At 58.1% G+C, this 17,085-nt stretch overlaps 1 protein-coding gene across 17 annotated transcripts in view; it reads left to right on the top strand.

The window, feature by feature from the left end:
- Window positions 1-2,692: 2,692 nt before the first annotated feature.
- The window catches only part of IGSF9B (immunoglobulin superfamily member 9B), a 64,559-nt gene continuing 50,166 nt past the window's right edge, over window positions 2,693-17,085 (top strand). For 10 of the 17 annotated variants that reach the window (XR_010147714.1, XR_010147715.1, XR_010147718.1 and 7 more), the window contains exons 1-3: window positions 3,817-7,743; window positions 13,418-13,615; window positions 15,342-15,488. Coding sequence is in view for 11 of the 17 variants with exons in the window: in XM_063784610.1 (XP_063640680.1) it covers window positions 7,419-7,743; window positions 13,418-13,615; window positions 15,342-15,488 (670 nt within the window). In the remaining 6 variants the exon portion in view is untranslated. The other 7 variants (XM_016922320.4, XM_016922327.4, XM_016922322.4 and 4 more) reach the window with 6 other exon arrangements.

Here is a 17,085-nt window from a genome sequence, read left to right as displayed (position 1 = left end):
GCCACCCACCCAAGAGACAAGCGGGGAGCCAGGAGAGACGAACGCCATGTGAGGTGCTTGCACCTCACATGGTGTGAAAAGGAGAGGCAGTTCTAAATAAAAGCAATTTACTCAACACAAATACCAAAGAGCGTGTTTAGTGTTTACGTAAATAGGGAACTGTATCAGTTGTTCCCTATCAGACTCATTCCTCACTGTAAGCTGATACAGTATATCTCTCTTTAGCTGATCTGAAACCCATGTCTAATGATGATGATGATGATGAACTTTTCCCTTTGTATCTTAATTTTCTTCCCCTTCCTCTCTGCCTTCATCCCTTGTTCCACTCTGTTTCCAGTAGAATTATCCAGAAGAAATTTGTTCTCCTCTTTAGATAGATCCTTCGAACCCCTTCCCAACCCAACTCATGTTCTAAAGCTTGTTACATGTTTTTTTTCTTTCCAATTTGACAGACACTTTTGTTGTTGTTGTTGTTGTTTGTTTTTTAACAGGGTCTCATTCTGTCACCCAGGCTGGAGTGCAGTGGCATGATCATTGAGCCTAGAACTCCTGTGCTCAGGCAATACTCCTGCTTCAGCCTCCTGAGTAGCTGAGACTACTGGCATGAGCCTCCATGCCAGCCATCCATTCTGACAGACAGTTCTACTTTCCTAGCAGGAGGCACAACCCTGAGTAGGACAAATGGATGGCCAGACAAAGCAATCAAGTTGGGTGGTGAGAGTGGCTCCATCTTTTTCCTTGCCCTGCAGGCCCCTAGGAGAGGGTTTCTCTGAGACCTGATGTTTCCCACTCCATACCTAACAATGGTGAGGAACTAGGGCCAGCCTTTGTGGATCCAGCACTTTTCTCTAGGCCACAGTTAGCTGCTTAGAGGTTGTGGGAGGAGAAGGATCCTGTTATGACCAATTCTGCAAATGGATTCCAATATGTCTTTACAGTCCCGGGGCCCTGGGAAAGTGTGTAAGTGTGTGTGTATATGTGTGTGTGTGTGTGTGTGTTGGGGGTGGAGTTATTCTGGGTCATGCCACCTGGAAATCACTGCATCAATGAGACCTGGAGCAGCTCACTTCATTGTCCCCAGAAAGGCACCTTTGCCCAAGAAGAGAACCAAAATCATGGCTCAGGGAGAGATGGCCCCAAGTTATGCATCTTGAGTGTGTTTGCACAGGTGGAGGGGTGGGTAGGGTAGAAGGTTATTCAACAGTCCTGGTTCTCCAGATCTATCCAGGCCCTCCACCTTTATCCATGTGCTCACTGACTGCTCTGTTGGGGGCCTCTTTCTGCCTCCCGGCTGGCGGTGAGCTAAGAGGCTTCCAGTGTCAGGGAATGCTCCACCTCCGGTGTTCAAGGCCACTTTTTGTGCATGTGTGTGTACCTGTGTGTACGCTTTCCCAGAAGCAAGTCTCCTTCTTGTTGTTTTGGGAGCTTCGTGTCCTGGAGCCAGGGCTTTGTGGCTAACGAGTGCTTTGAGAGGATGAAATTCCTGAGCTCTCGCTCGCTGACCCTCTGCCTTCCTTCCTTGGCCAACAGCCCATCCCAGGGAGCGGTGTGATTCTTACCACTGCCTTCACTCCTTGAAAGAACAAACATCTTCACTGCAGCCTCTGAGCGCTGGTGTGAGGTGATTGTTTGTAGTAGATGTTTCCATGACACTCATTTATTTCTTCTGCAAATACAACTGTATCGGAGGAGGGGAAGCAGACAGGCTAGGGTAGGGAGACTGGAACATACGAAGACCTTCCAGTTTCCTATTTACATTCCTCTGTAGGATGAGAAGCTCCTTCCCTTTCCCTGGGTCTCCTCCATCCCAGACTCCTAAAGCTTCCCCCAAACCCATCTTGGTTTCATGCGGCCGAGACGGGGCTGGGCTCCGAGTAAGGTGGAGAGGGGAGGAACCATGTGCGTGAGGAAGCAGCCTTTATCAGGAGAAGTGGGAAAAAGACCCAACTTTGACTGCTTGGAGTCGGGATTCAGTAATGATGAGCAGCAGTGACCAGCACTGGGGGTGGAGTGTGTGTGCACGAGTGTTCCTGAGGGGTCTGTGGCACTTCGCAGCTGAGCCAATGACTCACTCTAAATCTTAGCGACTTTGAGAGGTCATTTTAGTCATCCCCCGGTCTGCATCACGTTTGGAGGGGGTGGTGCGCTGCTCTGGGGACGTGTCTGGGTGCGGAGGGAGAGGGGGTGGGGAGGCGGCGCGTGACCTCTTTGAAAAGATCTCCGGCGAAGGACGTTCCCCGGCTCTCCCGGGCCGCCGGCTCCTGGGTTTCCCCATCATAGACTCAGCGTGGTCCTCTCGGGAACTGCTTTTTGCCGGATGGAAACCGGATGTTGGGTTCCATGGGTGGGCGGGGGCTGCACTTCCCTCAGACCTGTCCGGGGTAATTGAGACCCGCCAGGGTCCCGTTAGAAGCTACCATTTCCTTCACCAGAAACTTGCCACGCAGTGTGAGCCGAGAGAGAAGCGGGCAGAGACGCTATACCGCCTTCTCCCCGGCAATGCGCATGATTCTGCGGCTCTGTGCTCGCCACACTTCAACGCACCTTGAAATGGGCTCGCCTCCTTCGCGCCGCGACGGGCGGAAGGCTGAGCCAATCGGACCCCTGGCTTGCGGGCGGCGCCCAATAGGCGGGCGGCGGGGGCGGTTCCGGAGGCCCGGCCCGGCTAGGCTTCACCGTGGACCTGGCTGCGCTCCGCCCGGGCGAGTAGTGCAGGTGCCGCTGCGCCGGGGCCGGGGAGGCGTGCGCCGAGCCGAGCGGAGCCTAGGAGGGATGGAGAGCTGGCCACCCGGGCTGCAGGAGCACCGGCGCGGGGCGTAGGCGGCGCGAGGCGGGCGCGAGGCGGGCGCTCGGGCGCGAGGCGCGTGCGGGCGCGGGAGCACTTTGCGATAGGATGAGGCTCCGGGCTGGCGCGGTAGTACTATGATTTGGTATGTGGCCACTTTCATAGCAAGTGTGATCGGCACCCGAGGGCTTGCGGCTCAAGGTGAGTTGAAGTGCGGCGTCCCTCCCCTGCCCCTCCCGGCGCCCTCGGCCCCTCGCGCCCGGCCCCTCGGTTTCCCGGTTCCTCGGCCCCCCGGTTCCCCAGCTCCCCAGCGCGCCTTCCCGCGGGCGAGGCTTGGGCTCCGACGCGGGCCAGGCGCGCCCGGGAGCATTGCCGGGGAGGGCCTGGGGGCCGTGGGCTGGAGGGGCGGGCGGGAAGGGGCCAGAGCCCACGGGCTGCCGGGCACTCGGGGAAAGGACGCAGTGGAACCTAGGTCGACTTCGCCCACCACGGGCCCCACGGTGCACACCGGCGCGCCTAGCCCGTCGCCTCCTGCCCGGCGGCCGCCTCCCAGAGCTGCGGGAAACTCTGGCTGCGGGAGTTTGCGGTCTCCGGGCAGGCTGCAGCACGCTGGAGCCCCGCGCCGCGAGGAGCGCCTGCAGGGAGGCGCGACCCGGAGGATCCCTGGGACTCGCGGCACCCGCGTCTAAGGCCCCGGGTTCGCGCGGCCCTGCGGGCGTCCATCGCTCCGCTCGCGCCCCTCCTGCCCACACATCTTGGCAGCTGGAGGTCGGAGCCCCCTAGCAGGGGCGCCCGGTGAGAGGAGGATTGATGAGGCCAGCTTCGAGGTGTGTCCGCTTTTGGCTGGACCCCGCCGGTCCCCGCGCCTCTCAGCCGCACCTGGGCCCCGGCCAGGCAAAAGTTCCCCGGGAGCGCGCCGCAGCCGCGCGGGCCCCACGCCGCCCTCCCCAGGCTGCGAGGCAGAGCTGGCTGGGGGCGGCGGCGGGGGAGGGGAGGGGCGGGGAAGGGGTGTCCCCACGCTGTGAATCCGAGCGGAGGGGGGATTTTCTCTTTCCGCTTTCCTGGGTCTGAGCTGGGGGAGACGCAAGCGGGGAGCCACCGAGTTGGGTGATGCGTGCGTGAGCGCGCGGGCTTTTGCTTTGGAGATGGGCAGAGCGACCTACAAGCCTCTGGGTGGCACCCCCGGCTCTCGGCCCTTGTATGGAAGTGGGAGCGGAGCCTGGAGGGTGCCAGGACTGTGAGCTCAGGGCTGTCAGCGCGCAGACACGACCCGGCTGCGGGCAAGTTCACCAAGCCGGAGGAGATGGCGGCGGGAGAGAACCCGCTGTGGGTGGGAGTCAGCAGGCAGGACTCGCCGACAGAGAACCCTCTCCCAGCGGCATGGGGCACCGGGTGGGCTGCAGGCGCCTCTCACGGGGTCCCCTCGTCACTCGTCTGAGCAGGGGGTGTGCTTCAAGAAACTTTCCGGAATGGAATGAATATGTCGCCTCTGCTTCTGGGAGGGGGGGGGTGTCTGAAAACAGAACGAGCAGAGGGCGAAGGGAAGGGTGATTTTGTTAACTGACATGTTGGTCCGGACGGTTTTAAAACTCTTCATTTGTCAGGTGGGAACACTGAGGCAAGGGTGATGGCGGAAGCTTACGGAACGGGGGGTGGATGTGAGGTGGATCGGGCTGCGCTTGACAGTCTGCCTGTAGCCTCATCCTCTCCCCCATTTCCTTGCCGTCTTCCAATGCCCGCATCCTCCTCCCCTCCCGTTTTTGGTATGTTCCTGCTATGGGACCGTCCCTGAAAGCACAAAAGGATGAGCTGGGATCTTTGAATAGAAAAGAGACGCTGAAGGAAGGCTCCGAAATAGCCTCCGAACCTAAGTCAGGGTGGGCAATGGACTTCTTTGCAAGTTTCAGCCCAGAATAAAGGAATGTGAGTTTATACTGCAGCAACACACAGAATCGCAAGATAGAAGGAAGGGCTTCCCAAAATTGAAGGCTGCCTGGCATGAAGGTTATGCCCTCTTTCAGGGTGCAGAGGGGTCCTTCTGTCTGGAATGGCTGGACATGTACCCCTGCCTGGAAGCAGAGGGTGACCTTACTGGTCTTGGGGTCTTTTTTAGCCTCAATTGCTCTGTGTGTGGTAGTTAAGGACCTAGGTCTAGAGCCATATGACTGGGATTCAAATTCTGGCTGTGTCACCTGCCGACCCTGTGACCTTGGACAAATTCTCAACCTCTCTAAATGTCACTTGCCTCAATAGAAAATGTGCTAATAGCATGTACTTTTAGGGTTTTTAGGTGGACATGAGTGTTATAAGGAAACAAAACAACTACCTGTTACATAGTACGTGCTCAGTAAACATTAACATTATTTCCTCAGTGTCCCTGGGATTCCAGGATCCTCTTCAATTTCTTTCCCTTGGGCCATTCAGGGCACTAGGAGCTGAGAATGTGTTGCGGGAAAGTTCAGAAGGCTGCCTGTGTCAGGAAGTAAGACCCCTTTCTGGGCTGACCTTGTCTGGGCAGAACCTCTTGTCCCTGGCATCCCAGGGACACGTGTGCAGGATGTGCGGGCCTCAAAGCTGCTCGGAAGTCCTTTGCAAGGTCTCCAAAGCTGGAGTGTTGTTGGTGGCCGAGGTTTATGGAAGGACACAGCCCGGGAAGTGAGGGCTTGCAGCACACAGCCTCTGGAGAGAGAGGGTGGGCGCCCGCTCGTGTGAGCAGCACCAGCCAGTGTTCACATGCTACTGAGTCTCCCTGTGAGAGCTCAGCTGTTCCCTGACTGGCAGAGGTGACTTCTGGGGCAGTCCCTCAGCAGGAGGGACTTTGAGATGCCACCCTTAGGATTTGGCCATAGCAGGGGCTGCTCTGGCAGAGGCGGAAAGGGATGATGTTGTGTTGGGACCCGACTCTATCAGCCCTCGGGTGCGGGACAGAGGTTGGAATGGGCTCCTCCTTTTGACTTTGAGTGTGTGTGCCTGGGAGGTGATTAAGGTCAGTGGACAGGTTGGGGAAGTGTGGAGAAGAGAGGGGCTGGAGTGGTACCCAGAACCTGGAAGACAGTGATTGGTGTGGACTCAGTATCTCAGACGGCTGCTGAGCCAGCCCGGGGGAGTTCCTACTCTGTGGGAGGACCCTGGGCTGTGCTTAGCTGATTGTGGACCTTGGATAGGGGAGGAAAGTCCCAGACTTTACTCCCACGGCTGCCTCCTCTGTCTGCCACAGATTCTGTGGTTACATTATCCCTGACTACAGTGTCCCCAAATACAGTGAGGTTCTGACTCAGATCCTGCTGGTAGTTGGGCCATTGCCCTCTACTTTCTACCTGGCCTTGACCCATCCTTCCTTTTGGTAATGAAGATGGGAGGGTGGAGGTTTGGACTCAGAGGTTGCTATCAAGACCCCGTGGTGAGCCTACCGGCTGAGAAGGACTTCACTCAGGAAGTGGTCAGTGGCTGGATGGATGTGTGTGTGTATCCTCAGCACACACACGCTGGGGACGGGAGTGTGTCTGGCAGCCTGTGCCCTGTGGGAAGCTGGGGAGACGGGGATGTGAGAAGGGCTTGGCTGAGGGGCAGTGGGAAATCAGCTTTCAGCCGCGGGCCTGTGGCCCTGCATGTGCTGGTCCTGGAGTTGCAGGGTCCTAGATAGACCTTGAGTGGTTTCGTGTTTATGGCTCTGAGACAGAAGGCTGGGATCTGGTTACAGAGGAGCAGAGGCTGCCTCGCTGGAAGATTCTGAGCCCCAGCATCACTCTGGCCCTCACTCCAACCTCCTGTACCTTTGCCTTCTCCCCAGCCAGGGTGCTGGCTGTGTCTTCTTCCTTGGCCCTCTCTTCCTCAGCCCTGCTGGGTGCTTCAAGATGTGAGGGTGGGAGATAAGCTCCAAAGAGGGCTGGGCCTGAGATTTAAGGTAGCTCTCTTCTCCACATCCTGTGGCCTTCTCAGGTTGGGGTGCAGAGTACTTAGGGAGCGGTCCCCTTCCACCTGCTTCCTAGAAGAGGTGAAGCAGCTTGTGTGAAGAGTGGATCTGAATGGTCAAAGAGCTGCAACTGCTGAGAGCTTCTAGCTGTCCAGAAGTGTGTGTGTGCGCACATGCATACATGTGCACATGTGTGTGCGCATACACACATGTTCCTATATGTGTACATATGTGTGTGCCCCTGCATGTGTGCGTATATGTGCCCCTGTGTGTGTATGCACGCTGGCATGTATGTGCATTGCATATGTGTGCACACCTGTATGTGTGTGCACATGTGCCCATACGTGTGCATGCACATGCATGTATGCCTGTGTGCACATACATGTGAAACCTGTATGTGTGCCTGCCCACAAGTGCTTGAGTGCCTGTGTGTTTGTGTGCACGTGCGTGGAGTGGCAGGGTGGGGAAGTTAGTGTGCAGACACGAGGTGGGGGCCACTCCTCTCCGTGCTGCAGCCCTGAGAGCAGAGAGACCCTTGGAGCCAACTTCTTGCCTTCATATCCCCTCCCACTATGCCACGGTGCCCTTGGTGCTGCAGTCTAGGCAGCACAGAGGTTACCAGAGTGGCAGGCCCCAGCCCAGGGCCTCTCTGTCTCCCTGAGGGTGTGGCTGTGTCTCAGTTGCTCACTCCAGAGGACTCTGGGGTTGGATAGGCAGCTTATGCCCATTCCCCAAAAGGCACTGCCCATGGGTGTGAGCCCAGTCTGCTGGAGGCAGCTGACCTATTTTTCTTGGGAATCTTCCTGCTTTTCTGTTCTCTCTTGCGTGAATAAGCAGGAGATGGGGCCTCCAAGAGGGCTCTGGAGAAAGAGTCCGAGTGCGCCAGAGCTGGGAGGAGTCTCAGCCGGCCTGACTGTCCTTTCTGAGAAGGTCCCGCTCAGCCTGGCTTTCTGTCCCCTGTGGCCCCTTGCCTCCCTCCTGGTCGTGTGTGCCCCCGAGATGGAGCGGGGGCCTGTGACTTGCACACAGGCACAGACTGTACGAGGTGAGTCACTGTCTTCATTTTCTGGCTTTGGAGTAGGAATGTTGATGTTGCCCGGGGAGTAAACATGGGACTTCGGCTTCCCACGGACTTACTGCCTCTATCTGGCATCTTACCACGGAGCCCAGCCTCCTGGGGGCCGAGCCCACGGTGCCCTCAGTTGGCCAGGCGGCCTGCCGGCTGCAGGGGCGCGTGCACCTGGGCCCTGTGAGTGCCGGGCAGGCCCCTGCCCAGGTGGGGAGAGGGGCAGTGGGAGTGTGGCTTTGCCTCTGCTGAGGAGCCATTAAAGGAGTGGAGCAGAGATTGAATTACTGACTTCCTTCCTGCCAGTGGCTCCTGGGGAAAGGACTCTTGGAAATACAATCTAGCCGAGAGCAAATTAAGGTTGCTAATAGCATCCCGGCCTCACAGCTGCTGGGGGAGCCCAGCCGAGAAGGCTCAGGGCCGGAGCGGCCCCCGCAGAAGGAAGGAGGCTGCTGAGCTTGCACCTCCCCAGTGCCTCTCTCTCCTTAAGGAGCGGCTGGGGCTCCCTGACCCCTGGCTTCCGAACCTGAGAGGTTTGGTGGCGCGTGGGGGCCGGGAGGGCTGTGAGGGCATGAAGGGGAGATCACTGAAGGGTGGGAATGCTCTGAGGTGCTGTCGGGTTGGGTGTGGGGGCTTTCCCGCAGGCAGAAGGCTGTCCAGAACAACCCGTACCCGCCTGCCTTCCTGTAGGGAGAACAGGACACCGTCGGCGTTTTGGGCCAGGTCTCTCCCCCGCCGCCTCGTCCTTTCTGGGTGTTCACTGTGCTTTGGGTCCCGCCTTCCTCCTGCCTTCCTCTGGGCGTGTGCCTCCCACTTTGTGAGAGCCCCGGGTCTGCCGGCTTCCTGGAATCTCCTGGAGCCTCCTGGCTTGTCAGAGAGGAGGGGTTGGGGGACTATTGGGGGCTGTGCCTTTTTTGGACTCAGCAGGGATTATTTTTAGGCTGGCAGATGGAGGTGGCGGTGGCTGTCGCTGGTATTATTAGACAACAGGCCTGTGGTTTGGAAGTCTGGTGCCCAGAGGAGGAGGAGGAGGAGGAGGCGGCTGCAATAAGGACTTGTACTAATGAGCAACGGATGCTGGTGCTCACTCCGTTCCCCGCCTCCCCAGCCACCAGCCAGACCCAGCTAGGGGTCTCAGAGTCTCAGGCAGAAGGCCAGGCTCCTCAGAGCTGGTCAGAGCCCACCGGGCCGCCTTCTGAGACAGGCCCACCCTGTGGTCCTAGGCTTCAGGGTCTGGGCTGGCAAAACCTGTCCCAAGTGTGGGGTTGGAGTTGCCGACCTCTGGCTCAGGCCCTAAGAAAGGGAAAAGTGAGGGACAGTGGGTGAAAGGCCTTGATCCTGGCGCCTGGGTTGGGCCAGGATGACCTCTGCCCCACCTGCTTTCTGAGAAGGATAGGGACACCATCCGTGCCTCGGGCACAGCTGGAACCGAGTAACTTTGGGTGAGCGGCGCAACTCCCCGTTTGCTCATTTTTCAATGGGAGACAGCGGTGCGTGAGTCAGGAGGCCATTGTGGGCAGGGACTGAGATTCCCTGCGTTCCCAGCACAGAGCCTAGGGTGCAGCAGGCATTCACAGCACGCGAGGCTTGCATGCCAGCTGATGCTCGCCCGGCCCTGCTCCTCACACCTTGCCCTGCACACCTTCCTCCATATTTAGAGCAGTCCTGCTTTCAGGTACCCTCCTTCCCCAGCCCTTCCCCGGCGGAGGAGCTCCAGGTTGTGAGTGCTAGACATGGGCTGTGCCAGGCCCTGGATGCCTCATGGTTCTGCACAGGGGTCCAACGGCAGCCCTGGACTCAGCCACCCACTGGGTACCACCTGGCCCAGAGAGCAGGAGATTTGTACCCTGTGGGCTTCCCAAAAGGTCAGCCAGACCTCTGGGGGCTGCCTTATCTTTCCTTGCCCTCCTACTTTCTCTTCCCCGCCATAACTGCTCCAAAGGGAGCTGGACACACCCCCAAGATACAGATTTACTAGGTTCTGGGCACCGCTATTTCTGGCCTTCTCTAAAGAGAGCTATGGTACCGCATGGGTGCCTTTCCCTGTGCCCACTCCTGACAATGCCGGTTTTCCCCCTTTGAGGGGGGAGCCTGGCCCCTCTGGGCTGCTGTGATGGAGAGGGGCTCAGCACACTCCACCCTCCCCTTCCTCTCATCCTCCTTTTCCTCCCCTTCCTCCCCACTCCCTTCAGGAGCCAGCCCCTCCCCCTTCCAGTCTCCATCTGCCCCCACCCAGGCTCTGGGGTGTTCTGACAGTCTGTGTCTGTGTCCAGCTGGCCTGAACTCACCCTCCCAGGGCTGGGCTCCACACCCGGCCCCTCCTCTGCTCTCCTCTTTGCTCTCCACTTTGCACCTCTTTCGCTCCTGGATGTAGGTTTGGTTTCCCCCTGTATTTGGGTTTCTCTATCTATCCTCCATCTTCCCTCTTTACTGCCAGCCTGATTACTTTTTTTCACATTGAGCTTTTCTGGAGAGAGTGTGTTATTAGACATACTTTGGCTCAGAAATGATCAGGCTTAGGGAGAAGTGCTTGTGGGTGATGGAGTGAGAGAACATGCCGTGCGTGTGTGTGTGTGTGTGTGTATGCGCATGTGTGTGTGAAGGAGATGACAGAAAACCAATAAATATTCTAGGATCCAGAAAAGCAAGAGGGCTTGGAGCGAGGGTGGAGGCCAGGACATGGGCGCCCACACCACTGCTTTATTCTGGGGAAGCTCCCTCTCATTTTGTCTTGCTTATCCTCTTTGGGATGTGTCCTCTCTGCAGCTGCCTCTCCCTGGTTGAAAGGGTCTTTGGGAAGAGATGCTGGGAGGGGACGGCCTGCCTTGGAGGTAGGCCTTGGGTTGGGTGCTCAGCGCTTAGCCCAGGGGCTGGCTGGGGCTGGGGTGGAATCCCAGCGCTGGGGAAGATTTGAAGAGCCTGCCTCGTTGCTGTGCAGTGAAAATGAGGCTGGCTCGGTGCAAATGAGCAGCCTCACAGCGGGAACCCACGTCAAAGCCAACCCACCTCCTGGCGTTGCCCGCTAGAGCCCTCCACCTGGAAGCCAGCTCACCAGAGCAAACTCCACTGTTGGAGGTGCCTGCTGTCCCCCTAGGCCTCTGTTCCTCCTGCCTGGGCCATAGGGCCAAAGCCCTGGGAAGGAACCACCTTCTGTTGCCCACTCTGCCCTCCTCCAGGTAACCTGGCACCTGGGAATAACTCCCTCCTCTTCCCCTAGGCTCCTGTAGTTTCTTATCTCCTCACAGGTGTGTGCTGTAGACACACACACACACACACACACACACACACACCTTCTCTGCAAACTCATGGCACCCATTATTCACCCATTCCTCTTGGTCCAGCATCCGCCTTTGTGATCCTGGCTGCTGGGAGGCAGGCTCTCCTGCTGAGGGCCCCTGGGGCTGTGGGGGAGGCGAGGCTGCAGCTGGGCACTCTCCCTGCTTTCCCTGAGGGGCTGGGTTGCAAACTTAGCCTGAAGCAAGGTTGGGGGTGGGGGAATTGGGAAACATGCTGGGGCCTCAGGCAGGTGAGTGCAATGCTCTGCTCTGCTCCAAAAATACTCTGTGATCTTAGCTCTTTCTCTAGAAAACAGTGATGTCACCGGGAGCCAATCAGCTTCTGGAAGGGCTTGCCTCCTCCCTCTTCCGCAACTTGCAGGGGAGGGGGAGGGGGAGAACAAGACACACAGAGATGACATACAGACAGACACGGAGAGCCACAGACACAGAAGTACATACATGCAGAGATGGAGCCCTTGCATACAGAGAAGCAGGCAGAACCCCTCCCCTTGCATGAGCCAACCGAAACACAGACACACACACACACACACACACACACACACACACACGCTGGTAGACAGAAACAGGGAGAGAGATAGGCAGGTAGACACAGTCACCCACACAGAGCAAGAGCTAGAGAGAAAGAGACAGAGGGAGACACAGAAAGACATGGAGAAGGAGCAGGAGCCAGAGAGAGATGGACAGATAGACACACGCAGAGATGGAGCCCGCAGGACAGATAGGCAGACAGACAGACAGACAGAGCCAGAGACAGACACACAGAGGAGCCGGCAAGGCAGACAGACAGACAGAGATCCAGAGAAGGAGCTAGAGAGAGAGAGACAGACAGACACACAGAGGAGCCAGTAAGACAGACAAACAGAGATCCAGAGATGCGAGAGAGAGAGAGAGAGAGAGAGAGGGAACAAACACAGAGGAGCCCAGCATGTGTGTGTGCGTGCACAGACACAGAGAGGTGGCCAGACACAGACATGAAGGGATAAGAGACAGCGAGGTGCACACAGGGGTCCGAGATGCAGAGAGAGTCAGACCGAGGCACCGGAATGGGGAATGGCAGGAGCTGGTGCTGCCCTCCTCTGGGCATCCTCCCCTGCGGGAGTCCCCAGCTGGCTCTCTGTCTTTAAGCTGCCGCTTTGGTACTGCAGCTGCTGTCCTAGGTGCTGCCCTGGAGAGTCGGGTGCCCGGCCTGGGACCAGAAGGGTCTGGGGCTGGGGAAAGCTGTGGGCAACTGGCAGTAGGGGGTAGTACCAGGGAATGAAGGGGGTGAGGCTTCCCCTCAGCTATCCTTTTCCCTGGGACGTTACTGGACAAGGTGACCTTGTGGCCTCCCTGGCCCTGCCTGGCAGTGGAGCCTGGCGTGGGAGGAGGGCTGCATGCCTTCTTTGGGCCCAGGAGTGGTGCTGCGGCGCTTGGGGTGCGTGGCTCTTCCTCTCTGCGGCGTCCTCTAGCTTGCGGTGGGGTGGAGGCAGGGGTTGTCCTCCTGCCTGCTGCCTTGCTCGCCCTCTCTGCTGCCAGCCAGGGTGGGTGTTCCCTATCCCACCGTCTGATTTCGTTTTCCTCTGCCCAACGTGGGGACAGCCCTGGGATCTCCCTCCTCTGTCGCCAGCATCCTGCTCTCCTAATGGTGATGTCTGGGGCTTGGGCCCCTCCCACTCCCCCCTCTGCGGCAGGGCTGGCAGAACTGTGCTGGGAGGAGGGGCTGGAGAGGCCGGCTCAGCCTGCGGGGTTTCCCTCTGGTGTTGCCACGAGCAGCCTCGGCTGAGCTTGTTAGGGATTTCCCTGCTCCTGCATGGAGTACCCTTGTTTTGTGCCGTGCACATCGGGCTGAGCTGGGGGTGGGGTGGAGGAGGAAGGCTGGCTCTGTCATTTCCCACCAGGCTGTAGTGGCAGGCGTCCTGGAGCAGAAAGAATGTTCCCTGTGCACGAGCGGCCACAACTGGGCAGTGCCGTGGGCCTCCAGAGGGGGCTGGGCCCCTCACCTCCATGTCCTGGACTCCCTGTAATTCTTGGGGCAGGATGCCAGCAGGGGGTGGGGCCGGATGACGCCTGCGGCTCTTCGAGACTGGGGAGGGAAGAGCTGGCGTGTAGGGCTGAAGAGAATGGCTTCCCTCTCTTTTCCTCTCCCTTCCTTTCCCCCAAGTTGTGGATGCTTGGGGGCCCCAGGACAGAGGGAGGTATGAGCAGCGAGGGGGAGAGGGATAGAGGGTGCGCCTGGGACCCTCCTGGGAGGGTACGGTGGCCCATGGAGGGCAGCTGGTGGGGGGCGGGGTGACCCTGTGACACGGACATGGGGCTGCTGGGGCAGGATCTCTTTGTCATCTCCTTTCTGTGTCCAACCTGGCTGTCCCCATCAGGCGCCCACGGCCTGCGAGAGGAGCCCGAGTTTGTGACGGCAAGAGCTGGGGAGAGCGTGGTCCTACGATGCGACGTGATCCACCCAGTGACGGGACAGCCCCCACCCTATGTCGTAGAGTGGTTCAAGTTCGGGGTCCCCATCCCTATCTTCATCAAGTTTGGCTACTACCCCCCGCACGTGGACCCTGAGTATGCAGGTAAGGTCTGGGCACCCAGTTTCCCGCACCTTCCCCAGCTGGAGTCGGCTCCTCTGTGGTTCCCCTCTGGCCCGTACCTTGTCCTGACCACTCTTTATCTCTGTTTCCCAGTCTCTGCCTGGTTCCTCCCATCCTTTGTCCTCTGTTGGTTCTAATTAAGCGGTGGGAGGAGAGGGCTGTGGAAGTGATGCAGGGTAGAGCCTTCTGAACAGCACCGCCTGGGGTGTGGAGAGGGCTGGGAGCCACAGGGGAAGCTGGAGAGGCCTGGGTGGGAGAGTGGGATGGAGAGGACAGCAGACTGAGTCAGGCAGCCCTGGGCCAGCACGGCTTTCCCTGCTTGGCCGCACCCACCCCTTTCCTCTTGGCTCTGAAGTCGGGGCGCCTTCCCATCCTGAGTGTATGGATGAATTTTTGGCCTCCCACTGTTTGCAGGTGCCTGGTGTCTGCCTCCTTGTCATGCTGTCCTCTCCTTCTCCTGGCCCCGTCTGTGTCCTGCTTGGCAGTTACTCCTGCCAGCAAAGGCCTCGTGACTCACTGCCGCTGCCTGCCCCCCAGCCCGCGGGAGGGGAGGGCGTGGGTGTGTGTGTGCGTGCGTGTGCGTGTCATTGAGCGAGCGTTGTTGGGGTTGAAAGGAAGGGAGGAAGCAGGCAGGGCACTGCCTTCACTTTCATCTTTGCTGGTGGCTTCTGAGGTCTGCCCTGCCTTTCTCAGAATGCTTCCGTCTCTGTCCCTCTTTCGCTCCTGTGCCCATGTCTCATGTTCTCTTTTTGGCCAGGGTTGGCTTTGAGAGTCTAGTTTTTAGGCAGATTGCCAGCATCAGGACGAGGAGGAGAGCAGAGGTGCGGTGATATTGGCTGGGGTGAGGGGTGAGCTAAGAGCGGGTGAAGTGGGGTGAGGGGTGAGCTAAGAGCGGGTGAGGTGGGCCGACCTCGAGGGCTGCTCCACCCTGCTGGCGTCATGGAAGAGGCTTCTGCATCTCTGGCCTCCTCATTGCCACATGTCAGACATAGATGGCATCCTACTGGGGCAGGGGATTAGAGCTGAGGAAGGGTGCCTCCAGGATGTTTGCTCTGATGGCCAACCCATTCCTTGTTCTCAGGCTTCTGGGCCCAGCTGCCCTCATCTCCTGGGGTCACTGGGCTTTGGTAGGATACATAGTCTCTCTGGCACTGACAACAGGACTGGGAGGGGACCCTAGCATCCTGGTCCCCAGCCTGCCTTCCCTCTGCCCTAGAGAGGGAAGCTGGGTGAGCCAGTAGTCCTGGAAATGCTGCTGGGATAGGGATATTGCTCAGCCTGAATGGAGGTGCTCCTGGGTGCGCTGGAGACCCCCCACCCATCCTCTTCTGTTGGCACTGTTTCATTCTCTCTTTCATCTCTTCCCAGCTCTGTATCCATCATGCCTTACTTTTGTCTCAGGAGACCTCCAAAAGAATGAGAGTATTCTAGGGAACTGAGGCTGCTCTCAATGCCAAGTGCATTGAGTTGCCTAGCAGGCTGGGGCAGGGCCAGCTGGGGCGGGAGAGTGGCTCTGTGGCCAAGGTGCTATGCCCTTTCCTTTGCCACCTGCTGCTGGAGGTGGGTGCCAGCTGTTATTCTGGAGCCCTGCCATAGGGAATGGTGTGAAGATTATCATGAGTCCCCTGTCTTTAGCTGGGGCAGGGGGCGGGGAGCTGCTGGCCTTACCTGATGGCCTGTGGGGCTTTTGTCTGCTCTATTCCCCCAGGCCGGGCCAGTCTTCATGATAAGGCATCTCTGCGGCTGGAACAAGTTCGCTCTGAGGACCAGGGCTGGTACGAGTGCAAAGTGCTCATGCTGGACCAGCAGTATGACACCTTCCACAACGGCAGCTGGGTCCACCTCACCGTCAACGGTGAGTGACGGCTTCTTCCAGGGTGGGTCCACCTCACCATCAATGGTGCCTGAGGGCTGTTTCCGGGGTGGGCCTGCCCCAGGGGAAGCCCTTCTCCCAACTGCATCTCACCCCTTGCCCCCCTCCTTGTTGCTGTGGTCCCATGAGACATCAGCTCACTCCTGCAGTGTCCCCGCTGCTGTCTTCTCGAAGCCTGTGCAGGCAGTGCAGGTGCCCAGGAGCGGCAGCTCCCTGCATGTGTGGTGCTGTCAGAGTCCTTAGAGGGACATGGGAAGCTGCTACTTCAAACCAGGAGGGCTGAGGCTTTAAGGTGGCAAAATGGGTCACCGCTAGGATTATTTCCCAGCCTTGGGAAGACCCTGCTACCCCAGTTCTGGTGGAGTTCCTGGGGTGCCAGAGTTAGTCTTTCTTTTTAGATCGATGTTTTGGTTCTCTTTAACTGTATTCCTTTGATTAGTATGTACCAAGGGTGTAGTGTGCATCCAGCTCTGCAGCTGATGATGGATAAACACTGGCAAGCAGACCCGCACCGAGTCCCTGCCTGTGCGGGGTTTACCAGGTAGTAAAATGCAGGCATCCTGGGAAGCGTCACAGTTTTAATGGGCGTCAGTTATTACAGCTCAGGTTAAATGCCTTGTCCTGGATAAGATGCGTTTCAAGGATCTGGGTAAGGGCAAGGAAGCCCCAAGAGCTTGCTGAGCTCTGGGAGTTGGCCTAGGCTGGGGGCCTGAGTCCCCGGTGGTGACAGCACTAGGGGCTGGGTCCTCGGGGTCTCCCTGGAGGGAGAATCTCCTCTTTGTGTCCCTGGAAGGAGGTACTCTGGAGGAGCTAGAAGGCTGGAACCATGGAGAAAAGACGAAGGAGAAGTGGTCCCCGTCGTGGGAGGGGAGCGGGTTTTAAAAAACATTTCGTTTTGTTTTTTGGCCAAAAAATTAACAATGTGTCCTTCATTATTCCATTGATGACAAAATTTGTATCTAGCCCTCCGTTGTGTGGCAGATACTGTGCTAGTTATTGAGGCTTCAACAGCGTGGGTGCTTGGGTGTGCCACATACAGCTTACGGTCCTTGAGACCCCAGATGCTGTGGTTAGAATAGAGAAATTGACGTTCCTGGCTTGGAAGCTTCTCTCAGTTTTTATCTGCCCCGAAGGGTGGCTCTGTCTGCCCTGCCTGGGGGGGCTGGGCCAGACCTGTGTTCCTTTTGGGTCTGAGAACTTGTCCAGGGCCCTGGAAGAACGGAATATGTTATATTTTAGCAAGATCACTGGCTTTGAGAAAAGAAACCTTACAGCTGGTGGCCCTAGGCTGCTGTGGGTCCAGCCTGCCTAGCCCAGCCCTCCCTGTGGGAGGTGGCTGGCTCCTGCCAATCAGTCCCAAGAGACTGATTGAAGCATATTTGAAATCTTGGAGGGATTGTTCTGACCACCTGGTAAGCTTTTGAGTCACCGCCTTTTGGTGGCAGCTGTTGCGTGAGCAGGGAACAGGAGCCCAAGCAAAGTGTAATTAGGAAGGCAAATATGCCACTAAAACCTCGCCTTGATGAACACCAGGCTGAGGGTCCCCACGTTGCTTCCCTTCTCGACTGTGCTCTGTTCT

Source organism: Pan troglodytes, chromosome 9 (assembly GCF_028858775.2).
Source record: "Pan troglodytes isolate AG18354 chromosome 9, NHGRI_mPanTro3-v2.0_pri, whole genome shotgun sequence".
Taxonomy (NCBI): domain Eukaryota; kingdom Metazoa; phylum Chordata; class Mammalia; order Primates; family Hominidae; genus Pan; species Pan troglodytes.
The sequence above is the reverse complement of the archived record's forward strand: the minus strand, read 5'-3'. Positions and strand labels throughout refer to the sequence as shown.